At 39.4% G+C, this 19,887-nt stretch overlaps 1 protein-coding gene across 1 annotated transcript; it reads right to left on the reverse strand.

Moving 5' to 3' along the window:
- Window positions 1-15,859: 15,859 nt before the first annotated feature.
- LOC108591275 (large ribosomal subunit protein eL39-like) lies at window positions 15,860-17,866 on the reverse strand. Its single transcript, XM_017971319.4, has one exon. The coding sequence runs from the start codon at window positions 16,961-16,963 to the stop codon at window positions 16,736-16,738; it is 228 nt and encodes a 75-aa protein (XP_017826808.1). The 5' UTR covers window positions 16,964-17,866; the 3' UTR covers window positions 15,860-16,735.
- Window positions 17,867-19,887: the final 2,021 nt, after the last annotated feature.

Consider the following 19,887-nt stretch of genomic DNA (forward strand, 5'->3'; position numbering starts at 1 on the left):
TTCGTCCACTTGCTACCTACTCCAGAAAATACCAGGAGAAAATTATTTGCATTTCTTTTAAATTGCAATATTTAAATTCTCATTAAAGAACCAAAACCATGTTCTTTATTTAAAGAACATGGTTTCAATAATGAACTCAATAATGAACCATGTTCATTATTGAAAACTTGGAGGAAAAAAAAAACTGCCCATCATCTCATCATCCAGAGACAAATTATTCATAATTTAGATTACCAAGATAAACCCCTCTAGGTTGTGATGTATTGTCTTTTCATTTATATTCCTGAATTTGACTTGCTAATGTTTTGTTAAGGATCTCTGCATCTATGTTCATGAGGAATTTGGGTCTGTTATTTGATTTTTTTTTTGTAGTTTTGGTATTAGGGTATCACTACCCTAATTAATTGAGTTGAGATGTGTTTCTTCTCCTTCTATATTCTGGGAAAGACTGCAGAATTTCTTCCTTAAATGTTGGTAGAATTTACCAATGAAAACATTTGGGCCTAGAGTTAATTTTGTTGGAAGTCTTTTAGCTGCAAATTCAATTACTTTACTTGTCATAGATGAATACAGAATTTCTGTCTCTTCTTGAGCTAGTTTTGGTAATTCGTGTTTTTCATAATAGTCCCCTAAAATCCTTTTAATTTGTTTCAAATTAGCAGTGATGGCCCCTCATCATTGTTGATTTTGAAGATTTGTGTCTTTTTTTTTTTTTCTTATTCAGTCTAGCTAAAGGTTTATACTTTAAAAATATTTTCATGCTTTTCATTGAATTAAATTGATTTTCTATATGGTTTTTCTCTTTTTATATTACTGATTTCTACTATAATTTTTGTTATTTCTTTTCTTCTGCTACTTAGAGTTTCATTTGTTTTTCTTTTTTCAATTGCCTTTTTTCTTTTTTCACTTTTTTCAAAGTTAAAGTTGATTTATAGTATTTTAGTAATTTTTTTATTTTATAATATAGGTGGTAAGTATATTATATTCAATACAAATTTAACATGTTGTATTTTGTTTACTTTAAGGTTTTTTTTTTTGGGGGGGAGGTTAGAAATGGAGTCCCACCATACTGCCCAGGCTGGTCTGGAACTCCTGGTCTTAAGCAAATCTCCTGCCTCAGCCTCCCAAAGTGTTGGGATTACAAGCTTGAGACACTGCTCCCAGCCTCCTAATGCTTTTTAATTTCCTTTTTAATTTATTTTTTGGTGCATGGGTTACTTAGAAATAGATTGTTTAACTTCCAAATATTTAGGGATGTCTCAAATTTCTTAACTCCATTGTTTTCAGAAAACATGCTTTAAATAATTTAAATTATTTCAAATATGTTTATATTTGTTTAATGGCCTAGCATATGGTCTATTCCAGAGAATGCTTCACGTGCACTTAAAAAGAATGTGTATTCAGCTGGGCACGGGGGTTCAAGCCTATAATCCCAGCACTTTGGGAGGCCAAGGCAGGGGGATCACGAGGTCAGGAGTTCAAGACCAGTCTGGCCAACATAGTAAAACCCTGTCTCAACTAGAAATACAAAAAAATAAAAATTAGCCAGGTGTGGTAGTAATTAAATACAAACAAATAAAAATTAGCCAGGTGTGTGCTTGTAATCTCAGCTACTCAGGAGGCTGAGGTGGGAGAATCGCATGAACCCAGGAGGTGGAGGTTGCATTGAGCCAAGATTGTGCCATTGCACTCCAGCCCAGAACTCTGTCTCAAAAAAAAAAAAAAAGAATGTGTATTCAATAGCTGGGCCCCAGTGGTGGGTGCCTGTACTCTCAGCTACTCAGTAGGCTGAGGTGGAAGGATTGCTTGAGTCCAGGAAATCAAGGCCAGCCTAGGCAACATGGTGAAACATGAGACCCCAGTAAAGAAAAGAAGAAAGAAAATCATGCATAATCTTCCATCATGCTTTTTTCCAGCATGACTCATCTTCTGTCCAGTCGTTCTATCAATTACCAAAAGTTGGGTATTGAAAAACCTAATTATAGTTGTGGAATTGTCAATTTCTTCTTTTAATTCTGCAAATTTTTGTCTTATATGTTGTGGGGCTCTGTTTTAAGGTGTGTATACACTTATATCTTCCTGAGGTACTGACATTTTTGACATTATGAAATATCCCTCCTTATCTCTGGCATATTTCTTGTCTTAAAGTCTATTTGTCTGATAGATTTCCTATGTAAACAGTAACAGTAAGAGAGCTAGGCCAGCTCTCTTACTGTTACTGTTTACATAGTAAATCTTTCCCTATGCTTTGTCAGTCTATATTTATTTTTGAATTTCAAGTTTGTCTCTTGTAGACAGCATATTATCAAATCTTGTTTTGTATCCAACCTGAGAATTTCTACCTTTTGATTAGATGTTTAGGAAATAATAATATTTTTAATGTACTTGATAGGATTGGATATCTATCATTTTTCTATTTAGTTCCTATATATTGTAGATTTGTGTTCTTCTGTTGCTTTTTTACTGTTTTGTGTTAAACAAATATACTGTGTAACATTTTTATTTGCTATTTATTTATTTTTTCAGGTTTATTTTTTTGAGGCAGGGCTTTGCTCTGTTGCCCAAGCTGGAGTGTAGTGGCCTGATCACAGCTCACTACAGAGTCAACCTCCTGGGCTCAATTTATGCTCCCATCTCAGCCTCCCAAGTAACTGGGACTGAAAATGGGCATTACCATACCTGACTAATTTTTGTGTTTTTTATAGAGATGAGGTTTCACCATGTTGCCTAGGCTAGTCTCAAATTCCCCAGCTCAAGCAATCCACCTGCCTTGGCCTCCCAAAGTGCTGAGATTACAAACGTAAGCCATCATGCCTAGCAGCGTTTTAAAAATTTTATTTTAGTAATGGTTGCTGCACAGATGAATATATACATCTTACCCTGTCACAATCTAGTTCAAGTTAATGCTGACTTAGTTCCAGTAAACTATAAAAACTTTTTCCACTATAACTTTATTCCCACCTTCCTTTATGTGATAGGTATTGAGATGTTACACATATGTGTTACAAGTTTAAAACTGAGTTGTAATTATGGTTTTACAGAATGTTGATTTTCAAAGTAATTATAATAAAAGCTCAGTATTTACATAATTCTTTATATTTATCCACATATTTACCATTTCTTGCATTTTTTATTTCTTTATTTTTTGTAAACAGGTCAGCTAGCAACAAATTATCTCAGTCTTTCTTTATCTGGGAATATATTTTACCTTCATTATTAAAGATTAGTTTTTCTAGATTTTGATTTCTTGGTTGACAGTTTTTTCTTTTACTTTCAGCAATTTGAATATATCATTCTACTGTCTTTTCGCCTCCATGGTTTCAGACAGGAAGTTGACCATTAATCATATTGTTCCCTTGTGTATGGTGATTTGTTTTTCTCTTGCTAATTTTAGATTTTCTCTTGTCTTTGGTTTGCCTTCCAGTGGTTTGACCATGATGTGTCCAGGTGTGAAATTCTTTGTATTTACTTAGAGTTTCTTGAGCTTCTGGAGCCCGTGAAATGATTTTTTAAAGTCAAATTTGGGGAATTTTCATTCATTATATCATTAAATATTTTTCTGTCATTTCTCTGGAGTCCCCTTCTGAGATCCCAATTACATGTATGTTGGTATGTTTCATGTTATCCCACCAGTCTCTGAGACACTGTGTATTTTTCTTCTATGTTTCCCTCTCTGTTTTTCACACTGAGTAATTTTTGATGATTTAGCTTCAATTTCATTGACTCTTCTGTGGCCTCCTCTAGTAAATTTTTAATTTTTGTTATTATTTATTGCAACTCAGAATTACCACTAGGTTTTTTTAAAAAATAATTTTTGCTTTTTAATTGAGATCCTAAATCAACCAATTTGTTAAAATCAACCAATTTGTTGAACCATTGTCATTACACTGATTTATTCATTCTTAAATGGTTTTCTTTAGTTCTTTGAACATATTTATAACAGCTGTTTTGGAATCTTTGTCCAAACTATGAGTGGTTCTTCTGGAACCACTCATAGTTTATATATATATTTCCCTGAGTATGGGTCAGATTTTCTGTTTCTTCATGTCTCATAATTCTTCTTAAAATTTGACATTTTAGATTATATACTCTAGCAACTCTGGACTCTGATTTCTCTTCCTGAAGCAGTTCTTTTTGTCTTTATTTACTTTCCCAGATGTAATCTGCAGAATCTTTGCCTTCTGCAGCACGGGGCCACTAATGTCTGTTTAGTTTATAAGTCTTATGTTTAATTTTTTGCCTGGCCTCCTAAGAGTAGTCCCTGTAGCTTAGTTTAGTGGTTAGCCAATGATTGGGCAGAGGTTTCCATAAAATTTTAGTAACTTTTCTTTTTCTTTCTTTCTTTTTTTTTTTTTAGATGGAGTCTTGCTCTGTCATCCAGGCTGGAGTGCACAGAGAGTCATCTCGGCTCACTGCAACCTCCACCTCCCAGCTTCAAGCAGTTCTCCTACCTTAGCCTTTCAAGTAGCTGGGATTACAGGTGCCCACCACCACGCCCGGCTAATTTTTCTATTTTTAGTAAAGACAAGGTTTTCCATGTTGGCCAGCCTAGTCTTGAACTTCTGACCTCAAGTGATCCACTCACCGTGACCTCCCAAAGTGCTGGGATTACAGGCTTGAGTCTCCATGCCTGGCCAGTAACTTTTCAGACTAAAATTGTCTTAATTCCTTGCTTCCTTTTGGTTGATTTCCATAGCCCTGAAATTGTTTTTCATAATGTTACCCAGTTTTGTGGGGGTAAGAATTTGCCAACCTCTTCACTTTGCAATAGCCAAAAGTCCCACCCTATATGTACTTTAAAAATGCAAGCACACAACACATCCTGTTTTCTACACTGAAAAGTCTATATGTTCTAGATTGTGTTTGATTTATAGATTTGATAACTAGGTTTTTTTTCGCTGATGTTCTAAATTCTCACATTAAACTTTTGGGATTAAATAAAATTTATAGGAGGTCATTGATTTGGACTGGATTCCTGCCAAACCAAACTAAAATGGAGTCACTCATGGCAAAGTTTCATATCACCAAACTGAAACTAAGTTGTTTATCTAACCTTCCAGAGAAATCAGGAGAGAGATAATAATAGTCAGCTCAAACAAGCCAGTGTTAGCCATCATAATAAAGAAATCCTCCCTGCTTTAACCCTTTAACCCTTAAAAGCGTGTGCCACCACACCCAGCTAATTTTTGTATGTGTTAGTAGAGATAGGATTTCACCATGTTGGTCAGGCTGGTCTCAACTCCTGGTCTCAGGTGATCTGCCTGCCTCGGCCACCCATAGTGCGGGATTACAGGCATGAGTCACTGCACCTAACCCAATAATGGCTAGTTTTGTTTAATGTCTTATGAAAATTTTCATGAGCAATTCAAGCATAATTGTTAAGAACAAGGGAATTAGGTGAATGTAAGTGAGATAAAAGTTTATAAGTAAACTTTTCATAGTTTCAAAAATTTCTTTGGTAGCTCAAAAGCTTTAAAGTTATGGTAAGTTAAATTATGTAATAGTTATTCATTAAATGCCTGGGAAATTTCTAATTAAATTAAAATAGGCTAGGCACAGTGGCTTACACCTGTAATCCCAGTACTCTGGGAGGCCAAGGCTGTCAGACCACTTGAGGCCAGGAGTTCAAGACCAGCCTGGCCAACATGGAGAAACCCCATCTCTACTAAAAATACAAATATTGGCCAGGTGCGGTAGCTCACACTTGTAATCTCAGCACTTTGAGAGGCCAAGGAGGGTGGATCAGGAGGTTAGGAGTTTGAGACAAGCCTGGCCAACACAGTGAAACCCCGTCTCTACTAAAAATATAAAAATTAGCTGGGCACGGTGGCAGGTGCCTGTAATCCCAGTTACTTGGGAGGCTGAGGCAGGAGAATTGCTTGAACCCAGGAGGTGGAGGTTGCAGCGAGCCGAAATTGTGCCACTGTACTCCGGCCTGGGTGACAGAGCTAGACTCCATCTCATAAATAAATAAATAAATAAATAAATAAAAATAAAAATATTAGCAGGGTATGGTGGTACACACCTGCAATCCCAGCTACTCAGGGGACTGAGGCACAATAATTGCTTAAGCCTGGGAGGTAGAGATTGCAGTGAGCCAAGATCACACCACTGCACTCGAGACTGGATGGCAGAGTGAGATTCAGTCTCAAAAAGAAAAGAAAAGAAAAGTTAAAATACTGAAGCATTGACCAGGCATGGTGGCTCATGCCTCTAATCCCAGCAATTTGGGAGGCCGAGGCAGGTGAATCATGAGGTCAGGAGTTCAAGACCAGCCTGGCCAACATAGTGAAACACCATTTCTACTAAAAATGCAAAAAGTAGCTGGGCATGGTGGCACATGCCTGTAGTCCAGCTACTGGGTAGGCTGAGGCAGGAGAATTGCTTGAACCCAGGAGGTGGAGGTTGCAGTGAGCCGAGATTATGGCACTGCACTCCAGCATCGGGCAACAGAGTGAGATTCCATCTCAAAAAAAAAAAAACCTGATGCTGGGATAGGTATAGGATAGAGATTCCTGCTATAAAAAGGGGAAAGAGGCAAGAAAAAAAAGGGGTAATTGATCTCAAGTAACTCCAAAACCCAACAGGGGAAACAATATTAAGCCTTAAGTCTCCAGAATAATTTTGGTTAACTCCCTGTCCTGTTTCCTAGATAAACTGAGTGGGGGTTGAGCCCCAAGGGCCTCAAGCAGCCCCATCTCTATGGCTTTACTGGGCTCAGTCCACCCTTAAGTTTTCATGGGTTAGAGTGTTGTGACCTGCAACTCTCCCAGATTGGTGTTGCACACCGGTAGCTCTAGTTCTCAGGTCTCGGTAGCAGCCCCACTCCCACAGCTCCACTAGTCACTGCCACAGTGGAGACTTTCTGTAGTGGCTCTGACCTTGCAGTTCTCCTGGGCATTAGTCTAGTAAGAGCTCTCTATAGTGACCCCACCCATGCAACAAGTCTGTGTCTGGGCTGCCAGGCTTTCTGTGACATCCTTTAAAATCTAGGTAGAGGAAACTATGCTCTCAGAGCTTTTACATTCTTCATGCCTAAAAGATTAACACCATGTGAACACCACCAAGCCTTACTGCTTGTGCCTTCTGGAGCTGTGGATCAAGCTGCACCTGGAACCACTTGAGCTACAGCTAGTATGGCTGAGGAGCACTGCACCAGAATGAGGGAACAGAGATACCCAGAGGTTCTGCTCTACTAGAGATCTAGGCCTTTGATAGGAAAGGCAGTCTCACAGATCTCTGAACTGTCTTCGGAGTTTTTCTCCCATTGTCCTGAAGAATAGCCTCTGCCTTCATTCTAATCATATTACTCTCCTTATTAATCAGTTGCTTGCTCACATCCTTGGTTTTCTCTGCTAAAAAGTGTTTTTTCGTTCTTTACCACATGGCCAGACTATAAATTTTTCAAATTCTTCTGCTGTGCTTCCCTTTTAATTATAATTTTATTTTTAATAGAGACTGGGTCTCACTGTGTTGCTTAGGCTGGTCTGGAACTCCTGGGCTCAAGCAATCCTCCTGCCTTGGCCTCCCAAAGTGCTAGTATTACAGGCATGAGTCACTACACCCAGCTATTTTCTAATCTTATCTTTCCACTCTTAGTTTACTATAAGCAGCTCAAAGTAATCAGACAGCAGCCTGAATGCTTTGCTGCTTAAATATTTTATCTGCCAGATATCCTAGTTTATTACTCCTAAATTCTTCCTTCCATAAAACCCACAGGTATAGACACAGTTCAGCCAATTTTTTGCTATTTTATAATAAGCATGCCCTTAATTTCAATTTCCAATACTTCGCTCCTCATTTGAGACCTTGTCAAAATGAACTTTACTCTCATATTTTTATCAACATTCTTGTCATGACCACTTTGTAATCTCTAAGAAGTTCTCGACTTTCCCTAGTCTTCTCTCTTTGAGTCCTCACTAGGATCACCCTTAACTCTCTGTTTATGGCAATACAGGCTTTTTCTAGCCTGCTCCTCCAAACTCTCCCAACTTCAGCCCATTACTCAGTTCCAAAGACACTTTCACATTTTCAGGTATCTATTATAGCAACAGCCACACTTCTCAGTATCAATTTTCTATCTTAGCCCATTATCTGTTACAACAGAATATCACAGGCCAGGTAATTTATAAAGAAAAAAAGGTTGTTGAGTTCAAGGTTTTGGAGTCTGGAAAGTCCAAAGGCATGGTATTGACATCTGGAGACGGCCTTCTTGCTGTGTCATAACATGGCTGAGGGCATCACATAGTAAGAGGGCAAAAGCACATGTATGAGCTCAGGTCTTTCTTCCTATCCTATAAACTACCAATTCCATTATGGAGACCCTACCCTGATAACTTTATCTAATCCCAAGTACCTCCCAAAGGCCCCCGCCTCCAATCAACATATTAATTTGGGGGTTAAATTTTCAACACATAAATTTTGGGGGGGACACATTCAAACCATAGCATAAGGGGAAAAGAAAGTAATTTTTGACCTAAGGTAAAGTGACTAGTTATTCCACAGCGGGCAAGAGGAAGAGAATAGGACAAACTAAATGAACATAAGAAAGTTGTAGGGGGAGGGACCAAGATGGCCAACTGAAAACAGCTGTGGTCGGAGGCTCCCACTGAGAAGAATGAAAATGGTGAGTGAATCCTGCACTGGCAAATGAGGTATATCCAGATTCTCTCACTGGGGCTGACTAGGCAGTTGGCGCAAGGCATGGAGAGAGAGGAAAAGCAGGGTGGTGTGATGGTCCCTCTGGAAGCCACATGTGGCAAGAGGAGCTTCCACCCCCAGCCAAGGGAGGCAGTGAGTGATCATGCCACCCCCACACCACCATCACCACCGGGAAACCATGCTTTCTCCATGGCTCTGCAATTCACGGATCAGGAGATCCCCCTTGTGAGCTCACACCACCAGGGTGAAGCACAGGTCCCAAGCACAGAGCTCAGCGGGTTCTCGCGGCCACTCTGATGGAGACTGCCTAAGACTACCGAGCTCCTGGGCGGAGGGGTGGTGATCATCACCGTGGCTGCCTGCTGCCTAAGATGACTGAGCTTCTGGGGGAAAGGGCAGCAGCCATCACTGCAGCACCACTCTGCCATTTATTCCCTGCCAGTGCCACGGAGATTGAACGGTTTGGACCCAGGAGGGATTCCCTACAATGCAGCACAGCAGCTGTGGCAGATCGTGGCCAGACTGCCTCTTTAGGCCAGACCCTGACAGCAACTCCAGCCAGGGGTTTAGAGACAGAACTCTGATTTCTCTGGGACTGAGCCCCTGGGAGGAGGGTGGCTGCAGTCTCTGTGGATCAGCCGACTTAGTCTCTCCACTGTTGGCGCTGAGGAATCCGGCAGTCCAGATGAGTGGGATTACCCGAAGTGCAGAATGCCTCTTTCGCCAAGGGGCAGCCGGAATGCTTTGTTAAGCAAGTTCTCGATCCTGTGCCTTCTGACGGGGTGAGACACCCCCAACAGGGGTCACCAGACACCTTACACGGGAGTGTTACCACTGGTATCAGGTCAATGACCCTCTGGGACAAAGATCCCAGAGGAAGGCGCGGGCAGTCCATCTTTGCTGTTCTACAGCCTTCACTGGTGACAGCTGTAGGTGCAGGAGAGACCCAGACAAATAGGGTCTGGAGTAAACCTCCAGCAAACCACAGCAGCCCTACAGAAGAGGGCATGATTGTTAAAAGAAAAACAAGCAACAGCATCAACAAAAAAGTCCCCATAAAAACCCCATCCAAAGGCTGGCAGCCTCAAAGATCAAAGCTAGATAAACCCACGAAGATGAGAAAAAATCAATGAAAAAACACTGAAAACTCAAAAAGCCAGAGTGCCTCTTTGCCTCCAAATTATTGCAGGCCTGTCTTTCAAGAACTCCTGAACGTCTCCAGCAAGAGCACAGAACTGGGCAGAGGCTGAAATGGATGAATTCATAGAAGTAGGCTTCAGAAGGTGAGTAATATCAAACTTCACTGAGCTAAAGGAACATGTTCTAACCCAATGCAAAGAAGTTAAGAACCATGACCAAACATTACAGGAGCTGTTAACCAGAACAATCGGTTTAGAGAAAAACATAAATGACCTGATGGAGCTGAAAAACACTAGAATTTCACAATGCGACCGTAAGTATCAATAGCCAAATTGACCAAGTAGAGGAAGGAATTGCAGAGCCTGAAGACTATCTTGCTGAAATAAGACAGGCAGACAATATTAAAGAAAAAAGGCATGAAAAGGAACTAACAAAACCTCCAAGAGCTATGGGATTAAGTAAAAAGACTGAACCTACAACTGATTGGGGTACTTGAAACAGATGGAGAGAACAGAACCAAACTGGAAAACATACTTCAGGATATCATCCAGGGGAACTTCCCCAACCTAACAAGACAGGCCAACATTCAAATTCAAGAAACCAGAAGACCCCAGTAAGATACTCCATGAGAAGATCAATCCCAAGACACATAATCATCAGATCCTCTAAGGCCAAAATGAAGGAAAAAAGTGTTGAGGACAGCCAAAGAGAAAGGCTGGGTCACCTACAAAGAGAAACCCCTCAGACTAACAGCAGACCTCTCAGCAGAAACCCTACAAGCCAGAAGAGATTAGGGGTCAATATTCAACATTCTTAAAGAAAATAATTTCCAACCCAGAATTTCATATCTGGTCAACCTAAGGTGGAGGAGAAATAAAATCCTTTTCAGACAAGCAAATGCTGAGGGAATTCATCACCACCAGGCCTGTCTTTCAAGAACTCCTGAAGGAAGCACTAAATATGGAAAGGAAAGACTGTTACCAGCCACTGCAAAAACACACTGGAGTACAAAGGCCAATGACACTATGAAGCAACTACATCAAGAAGTCTGCAAAATAACTAGCTAGCATCATGATGACATGATCAAATTCACACATAACAATATTAACTTTAAATGTAAATGGGCTAAATGCCCCAGTTAAAAGACACACAATGTCAAGCTGGATAAAGAGTCAAGACCCATTTGTACTATATTCAGGAGACCCATCTCAGTGCAGACACACATAGGCTCAAAATAAACAGATGGAGGAAAATTTACCAAGCAAATGGAAAGCAGAAAAATGCAAAAATCCTGGTTTCTGGCAAAACAGACTTTAAACCAACATAAATCAAAAAAGACAAACAATGGCATTACATAATGGTTAAGGGTTCAATTCAACAAAAGGAGCTATCTTAAATACACATGTACCTAATACAGGAGCACCCATATTCATAAAACAAGTTCTTAGAGACCAACAAAGAGACTTAGACTCCCACACAATAATAGTGGGAGACTTTAACACCCCACTGTCAATATTAGACAGATCATCAAGACAGAAAATTAACAAGGATATTCAGGACTTGAACTCAGCTCTGGATCAAGTGGACCTTGATAGATATCTACAGAACTCTCCACCCAAAAACAGTAGGATATACATTCTCTGGGCAACACACGGTACTTACTCTAAAACTGATCTCATACTTGGAAGTAAAACACTCCTCAGCAAAGTCAAAAGAACTGAAATCATAACAAATAAACAGTCTCTCAGACCACAGAGCAATCAAATTAAAACTCAAGATTAAGAAATTCACTCAAAACCAAACAACTAGGGTCACACAGGGTGGTTCATGCCTGTAATCCCAGCACTTTGGGAGGCCAAGGCGGGCAGATCGCGAGGTCAGGAGATCAAGACCATCCTAGCCAACATGGTGAAACCCCATCTCTATTAAAAATATAAAAATTTGCTGGGTATGGTAGCACATGCCTGTAATCCCAGCTACTCAGGAGGCTGAGGCAGGAGAATCTCCCAGGGGTCAGAGGTTGCAGTGAACCGAGATTGCATCACTGCACTCCAGCCTGGTGACAGAGTGAGACTTCATCTCAAAAAACAACAACAACAAAACAATACTACATCGAAATTGAACAACGGGCCAGGAGCAGTGGGTCACGTGTTTTGGGAGGCTGAGGTGGGTGGATCACCTGAGGTTGGGAGTTTTTGAGACCAGCCTGATCAACATGGAGAAACCCTGACTCTACTAAAAATACAAAAAATTAGCCAGGTGTGATAGCGCATGCCTGTAATCCCAGCTACTTGGGAGTCCAAGGCAGGAGAATCACTTGAACCCGGGAGGCAGAGGTGCAATGAGCTGAGATTGCACCACTGCACTCCAGTCTGGGCAACAAGAGCAAGATTTGCACCTGAATGACTCCTGGGTAGATAATGAAATTAAGGCAGAAATCAAGAAGTTTTTTGCAACTAATGAGAACAAAGAGACAACATACTAGAATCTCTGGGATATAGCTAAAGCAGCATTAAGAGGGGAACTTATAGCACTAAGTGCTCACATCAAAAAGCTAGAAAGATCTAGCTTTCTAGCTTTTGTTAGAAATTGACACCCTAACATCAGAACTAAAAGAACTAGATAACCCCAAAGCTGGCAGAGGACAAGAAATAATCAAAATCATAGCAGAACTGAAGGAAATAGAGGCACTAAAAACCCTTCAAAAAAATCAATGACTCCCCCCCAAAAAAAATAAATAAATCAATGAAGCCAGGAGCTGCTTATTTGAAAAAAAAAAAGTAATAAAATAGACTGCTAGCTGGATTAATGAAGAAAAGAGAGAAGAATCAAGTAGACAGAATAAAAAATGATAAAGGGGATATTACCACTGACCCCACAATAATACAAACAACCATCAGAGAATATTATAAACATCTTTATGCAAATAAACTAGAAACTCTAGAAGAAATGGATAAATTCTGGACACATACACCCTCCCAAGACTGAACCAGGAAGTTGAATCCCTGAATAAATCAATAACAAGTTCTGAAACTGAGGCAGTAATAACTAGACTACCACCAACAACAAAAAAGCTCAGGACCAGATGTATTTACAGCTGAATTTTACCAGAAGTACAAAGAGGAGCTGGTACCATTCCTTCTGAAACCATTCCAATTGAAAAGGAAGGACTTCTCCCTAACTCATTTTATGAGGCCAGGATCATTCTGATACCAAAACCTGGCCGAGATGCAACAAAAAAAGAAAACTTCAAGCCAATACCCCTGATGCAGAAGTCCTCAATAAAACACTGGTAAACCAAATCCAGCAGCACATCAAAAAACTTATCCACCATGATCAAGTCAGCTTCATCCCTGGGATGCAAAGCTGGTTCGACATACACAAATCAATAAATGTAATTCATCGCATAAACAGAACTAAAGACAAAAACCACATGATTATCTCAATAGATGCAGAAAGACTTTTAAGAAAATTTAACATCCCTTCATGTTAAAAACTCTCAACATACCTCAAAATAATAAGAACAATTTATGACAAACCAACAGCCAATGTCATACTGAATGGGCAAAATCTGGAAGCATTCCCCTAGAAAACCTGCACAAGACAAAGATGCCCTCTCTCACAACTCCTATGCAACATACTATTGGAAGTACTGGCCAGGGAAATCAGGCAAGAGAAATAAATAAAGGGTATTCAAATAGGAAGAGAGGAAGTCCAACTGTCTCTGTTTGCAGATGACATGATCCTAGATCTAGAAAACTCCATTGCCTCAACCCAAAAGCTTCTTAAGCTGATAAGCAACTTCAGCAGAGTCTCAGTTTACAAAATCAGTGTGCAAAAACCACAAGCATTCCTGTATACCTATGATAGACAAGCAGAGAGGCAAATCATAAATGAACTCCCATTCACAATTGCTACAAAGAGAATAAAATGCCTAGGAATACAGCTAACAAGGGAAGTGAAGGACCTCTTCAAGGAGAACTACAAACCACTGCTCAAGGAAATGAGGGGACACAAGTGAATGGAAAAACATTCCATGCTCATAGATAGGAAGAGTCAATATCATGAAAATGGCCATACTGCCCAAAGTAATTTATAGATTCAATGCTGCTATTCCCATTAAACTACCATTGACATTCTTCACAAAATTAGAAAAAAAAACTACTTTAAAATTTATGTGGAACAAAAAAAGAGCCCCTATAGCCAAGACAATCTTTTTATTTTTTGAGATGGAGTTTCGCTCCTGTTACCCAGGCTGGAGTGCAATGGCATGATCTTGGTTCACCGCAACCTCCGCCTCCTGGGTTCAGGCAATTCTCCTGCCTCAGCCTCCCAAGTAGCTGGGATTACAGGCGCGCGCCACCATGCCCACCTAATTTTTTGTATTTTTAGTAGAGACGGGGTTTCACCATGTTGACCAGGATGGTCTCGATCTCTTGACCTCGTGATCCACCCGCCTCAGCCTTCCAAAATGCTGGGATTACAGGCTTGAGCCACCCCCCCGGCCCAGCCAAGACAATCTTAAGCAAAAAGAACAAAGCTGGAGGCATCATACTACCCAGCTTCAAACTGTACTACAAGGCTACAGTAACCAAAACAGCATGGTACTGGTATAAAAACAGACACATAGACCAATGGAACAGAATAGAGATCTCAGAAATAAGACCACATATCTACAACTATCTGATCTTTGACAAACCTGACAAAAACAAGAAGTGGGAAAGGATTCCCTATTTAATAAATTGGTGCTGGGAAAACTGGCTAGCCATATGCAGAAAATTGAAACTCGATGCCTTCCTTATACCTTATACAAAAATTAACTCAAGATGAATTAAAGACTTAAATGTAAAACCCAAAACTATAAAAACCCTGGAAGAAAATCTAGGCAATACCATTCAGGACATAGGCACAGGCAAAGATTTCATGATGAAGACACCAAAAGCAATTGCAACAGAAGCAAAAATTGACCATTAAAAAGTGGGCAAAACATGAACAGGCACTTCTCAAAAGAAGACATTTATGCTGCCAACAAACACATGAAAAAAGCTCAACATCACTGATCATTAGAGAAATGTAAATCAACACCACAATGAGATAGCAGCTCATGCTAGTCAGAATGGTGATTATTAAAAAGTCAAGAAACAACAGATGCTGGTGAGGCTGTGGAGACAAACAGGAACCTTTTACACTGTTGGTGGGAATGTAAATTAGTTAAACCGTTGTGGAAGACAGTGTGGCAATTCCTCAAAAACCTAGAACCAGAAATACCATTTGACCCAACGATCCCATTACTGGGTATATACCCAAAGAATATAAATCATTCTATTACAAAGATATATGCATGTGTATGTTCACTACAGCCTATTAACAATAGCAAATATTGTTTTTATTTTTGGAATTTTGGAATCAATCCAAATGGCCATCAATGATAGACTGAATAAAGAAAATGTGGTACATACCACCATGGAATACTATGCAGCCATAAAAAGGAACAAGATCATATCCTTTAGAGGGACGTGGATGGAGCTGAAAGCCATTATCCTCAGCAAACTAATGCAAGAATAGAAAACCAAACATCACATATTCTCACGTATAAGTGGGAGCTGAACAATGAGAACACATGGGGAACAACACACACTGTGGCCTGTTGGCAGGGGTAGTTGGGGAAGGGAGAGCATCAGGATAAATAGTTAATGCAGGGCTTAATACCTAGGTGATGGGTTGATAGGTGCAGTAAACCACCATGGCACATGTTTACCTATGTAACAAACCTGCATGTCCTGCACATGCATCCCAGAACTTAAAATTAAAACAAACAAAAAAATTAAAGTGGTAGAAGGCTTTTGAAAGAGAAATTTTATGTGTGGTTGAGATGATCAAAATTGAATAAAATTATTTAAGGGTTTTAAATTGAACCTTAATATCAAAAGTACATTGGTACAAAACTTGGAGCTGGTTTCTCTAGGCTAAAAAAACAAAGTCTTATTGGAAAAGTGTTTTTTTAAGTGCTCTGCCTAGAAAACAAAGAATTGGTATTTATCAAAATGATTTCCTGTGCTTTACATTGTCTTTTTTTTGCATATGTATGAATAGTTTATTTCAGGAATAAGGAATGCACACATATTAGAGCTTCATGGAAGTCCACACTACCCCAGATTTGTTCAACATTCAACAAGTATTCTACTGAGTTTCTACATGTGTTGGGCTGCAGACCTCATGAGGAAAGACAAAATGTCCTCAGTAGGCTATTTTTAGATGCCGTGCCTGGGGCCAGAGGAGCTACATAAGTGTCCTTCAAGCTTCTGACTCTAATGTCTGAAACTAGAAGTGATTAAAAATGACATAGCTCTTCTCCAGTGTTTAATTTTTTTGTTTAAATCACTATTTATCCATATGAGATAAAATTCACTATTTCACAAAAAATTGATAAGGAAAATCTTAACATGAACTAGTTTATGCAAAAGGAGAAATTTTGTAAAAGTCCACAAGTAAATTTGAATTCTGGCTTGACAAGATTCAGGGACTTAAATTATGTTCTCAGATCTAAGTGTCTGATATATCAGCTCTGTTGGCTTCTTTCTTAGAGTCCACCTGTTTAGCAAGATGGCTGCTCACATTGCAGTTTCTTGTATTTTCTTCTATAAAAGTTCTGTGCCTGACTCTTATTGGCCTATATTGGGTCATAGGACAGAGAATGACATCTCTGATTGGTAAGTCTGAGTCACATGTTCATCCCTGGAATCAGGGGTAGAGTTAAGTCTGTTGAAGCACTTAGGGTGGTTCTCCTAGAAGTTCAAATTATTATTATTTTTAAATGAAAGGTCTCACATATTTATTACTGACCCAAGCCAACAAATGCGTTCATAACAGATTCAGAGAGAAAAAATATATTCCCAGTAAAACATGTCCAACTCTCCAGATAGTGGGAACATTTTCAGCTTGATATAGTAATGTGATTGTGACCTTCAGACCGCATAAATATGTGTGCCACCTCATGTGCAATTCCTTCTAGGCCCAGCTTGGTTCTTCTCCAATGTCTCCTTTTGGAGTTGTACCTGATTTTACTACCAGTTTTCATCCAAATCCACTGGGGACTGGGACGATTTTGCTTTTGTTTCTTGGCCAGGAATTGCTTAATCCTGAAAGTCTTGTGAGAAGTCATGGCGAGAAGCGGAGTCAAGCACACACCACGATGGAAGAGAAAGGAAGCGGGGGAGAAGTTCAAATTATTAATAGCACTAATTAAAAGAAAGGAAAATATATACTGCCTAGCCAAAAAAGAGCATATATGCTCACCACATGATACGCTTATGTCTCTCAGGAGGGAAAAATTTCTATTTGTAAGTAGGGTGCTGCAACTGAAACAACTAACGTTTTTAGTTCTAATGTTTGAGCTACATGACAGAGTTCTTCATGACAAGTAGATGAGTATGTTTGAGCTACATGACAGAGTTCTGAATGGTAAGTAGATGAGTATGCCGTGAAAGAGTTTCATTAACCTCTGAACAATGCTTTATACTTAAATTCCATCACTTACTCCAGAGGCTGAGAATGTACCTGTTGGAGGGTATTTTCTGAATATCTGAATTTTATTAAAGCCACTCAGTAACAAAGTTTATGAACATAATGAATTAGTTGTAGAAGTTATTTTGTATTGCCCATGTTGTCTTTTATTAGATCTTTTAATTAAGAAAATAGAGTATTCTCAATGTTAAAAGGTTTTTTTTCAACTATGTAACTTTTCTGTATTTGCCTTTAAAATCCTTTGCCATTTTGGTACTGTCTTATAATAACCTGTGATCCTAATCAAGTGTTTTGATTTTGAGACAGAGTCTCACTCTGTCACCAACCTGGAGTGCAGTCGTGTGATTTTGGTTCACTGCAAACTCTGCCTCCTGGGTTCAAGCGATTCTCCTGCCTCAGTCTCCACAGTAGCTAGGACTATGGGTGTGTACCACCACACCCAGCTAATTTTTGTATTTTTAGTAGAGACGGGGTTTCACCATGTTGGCCAGGATGATCTTGATGTCTTGACCTCGTGACCCACCTGCCTTGACCCCCCAAAGTGCTGGGATTACAGGCGTGAGCCACTGCACCCAGCTGTGTTTTGATATTTTTGACAAACTTTCCAAAACCAAACCTTTGATACTGATAAAAATCAAACCTTTAATATTTATATTAATATTGACAAATATTTTTGTATTTTTGATAAGCTTTCCAAAATCAAATTCTAAATTAAGCCTTTTTTACCCCAAATTGACTTTGGAACGGGTCTTTCCATAAAAGAGAAATGTTAAGCTAATTAGGCTTAATTGACATGTTAAATTTGCAGAATAAGCATTGTCAAATAAGCGCAATGATAATTGTTTACGTGTTCCAGAAATTACGTGAAATTACGAGAAATCTGTAATAATGTTATCAGTCATAATTCTGGTTATTATGTTAAAATGTTGTATATCACAGAAATAATAATTTTATGTGTCAATTGTGTCATTATCATAATAAACTCATTGGATCTTTAACCAAGACCACTTTAAGTCTTGTCATCCATAGACAGTAAATTGTTTTACTCTGATGCTCTCCTGAAAGGTTTTGTAGGTACCTATAATCCTAAAATAGTATATCTCCAAGGAAATTTATGGAGAATATTCTGACAATTACAGGTTTCTGATAACACAATAATATGGCATTGGACTGTGTAAGAACCTCCAGAACTCTAATGAAGAAACATATTGGTTCGTAAGTTGCTAGTCCAACATCAAACAAAATGAGAATTAATTATATGGAACTAAATGAACTGATGAAAAAGAACCAGGCTGGGCACAGTGGCTCATGGCTGTAATCCCAGCATTTGGGGAGGCTGAGGCACACAGATCACTCGAGCCCAGGATTTCAAGACCAGCCTGGCCAACACGGCAAAACCCTATCTCTACTAAAAATACCCAAAATTGGTTGGGCCTGGTGGTGCATGCCCATAATCCCAGCTCTCGGGAGGCTGAGGCATAAGAACCACTTAAATCCCAAAGGATTTAAGTTGCAGTGAGGTTCCAACCTCACAGAGGTTGCAGTGAGCCGTGATTGTGCCACTGCACTCCAGCCTGGGTGACAGAGGAAGACTCTGTCTCAAAAAAAAGAGAGAGAAATAATTCAGCTTGTGTTTTGTTTTGTTTCTGTTTTAGAGACATGTTGCCCAGACTGGCTTGACTCAAACTCCTGGGCTCAAGCAGTCCTTCTATCTCAGCCTCCAGAGTAGCTGGGACTACAGGCATATGCCACCGCATCCAGCAAAAATTGGTTTTTTATTATCTGCTTCATATTTGTATTCCAAATTTAAGGGATTTAAAAAAATATATCTATAGCTTACAAGAATTTGGTAAATTATACCTTTGTAACATAATTGAAACAATACCTTTTTTCTTTCTACTTGATCTCTCCATAATTCAGAAACTGTTAGTGAGAAAGGATCTCGCTCTGTCACCCAGGCCGGAGTACAGCAGCATCATCACGGCCTACTGAAACCTCCACCTCCCAGGCTCAGATGATCCTCCTACCTCAGCGCAGAGTAGCTGGGCATGTAACATGATACCCAGCTGATTTGTTTGTTTTTTGTAGAGACAAGGTCTCATTATGTTGCCCAGGCTGGTCTTAAAGTCCTGGGCTCAAGAAATCCGCCCACTTCTGCCTCCCAAAGTGCTGGGATTATAGGTGTGAGACACCACACCTGGCTGAATATTCTTATTTTATGACAATATCGTTATCTGAATAAGTGCAATAAGAATTTGTTCTCTTTATAACAGAATACAATTGGAAACATTGGTTATTTTACTAAGGCTTTGGCTGGAGCATCATATTTGAAAATGTGCATCGAACACTGGGTTTTTTTAGCCTTATGAAAAGAAGGCCCAGAAACTTTAAAGATATTTTGAAGATCTGAAGAACAGTTGACCCAAATCTATTGGTATTACAGGTATGACGGCATAAGAGAGTGAGTCCTTGGCTTGGCTTCCTAGTCTGGAAAGGTGATATAGTTTGGATATTTGGATATTTCAATCCAAACCTTAGGTTGAAATATGATCCCCAGTGTTG

Source organism: Callithrix jacchus, chromosome 4 (assembly GCF_049354715.1).
Source record: "Callithrix jacchus isolate 240 chromosome 4, calJac240_pri, whole genome shotgun sequence".
NCBI lineage: Eukaryota > Metazoa > Chordata > Mammalia > Primates > Cebidae > Callithrix > Callithrix jacchus.

Bases quoted from the DNA above. Each gene is read 5' to 3' on its own strand.
- LOC108591275 (XM_017971319.4), bottom strand. From the start codon at position 16,963: ATGACTTCTCACAAGACTTTCAGGATTAAGCAATTCCTGGCCAAGAAA.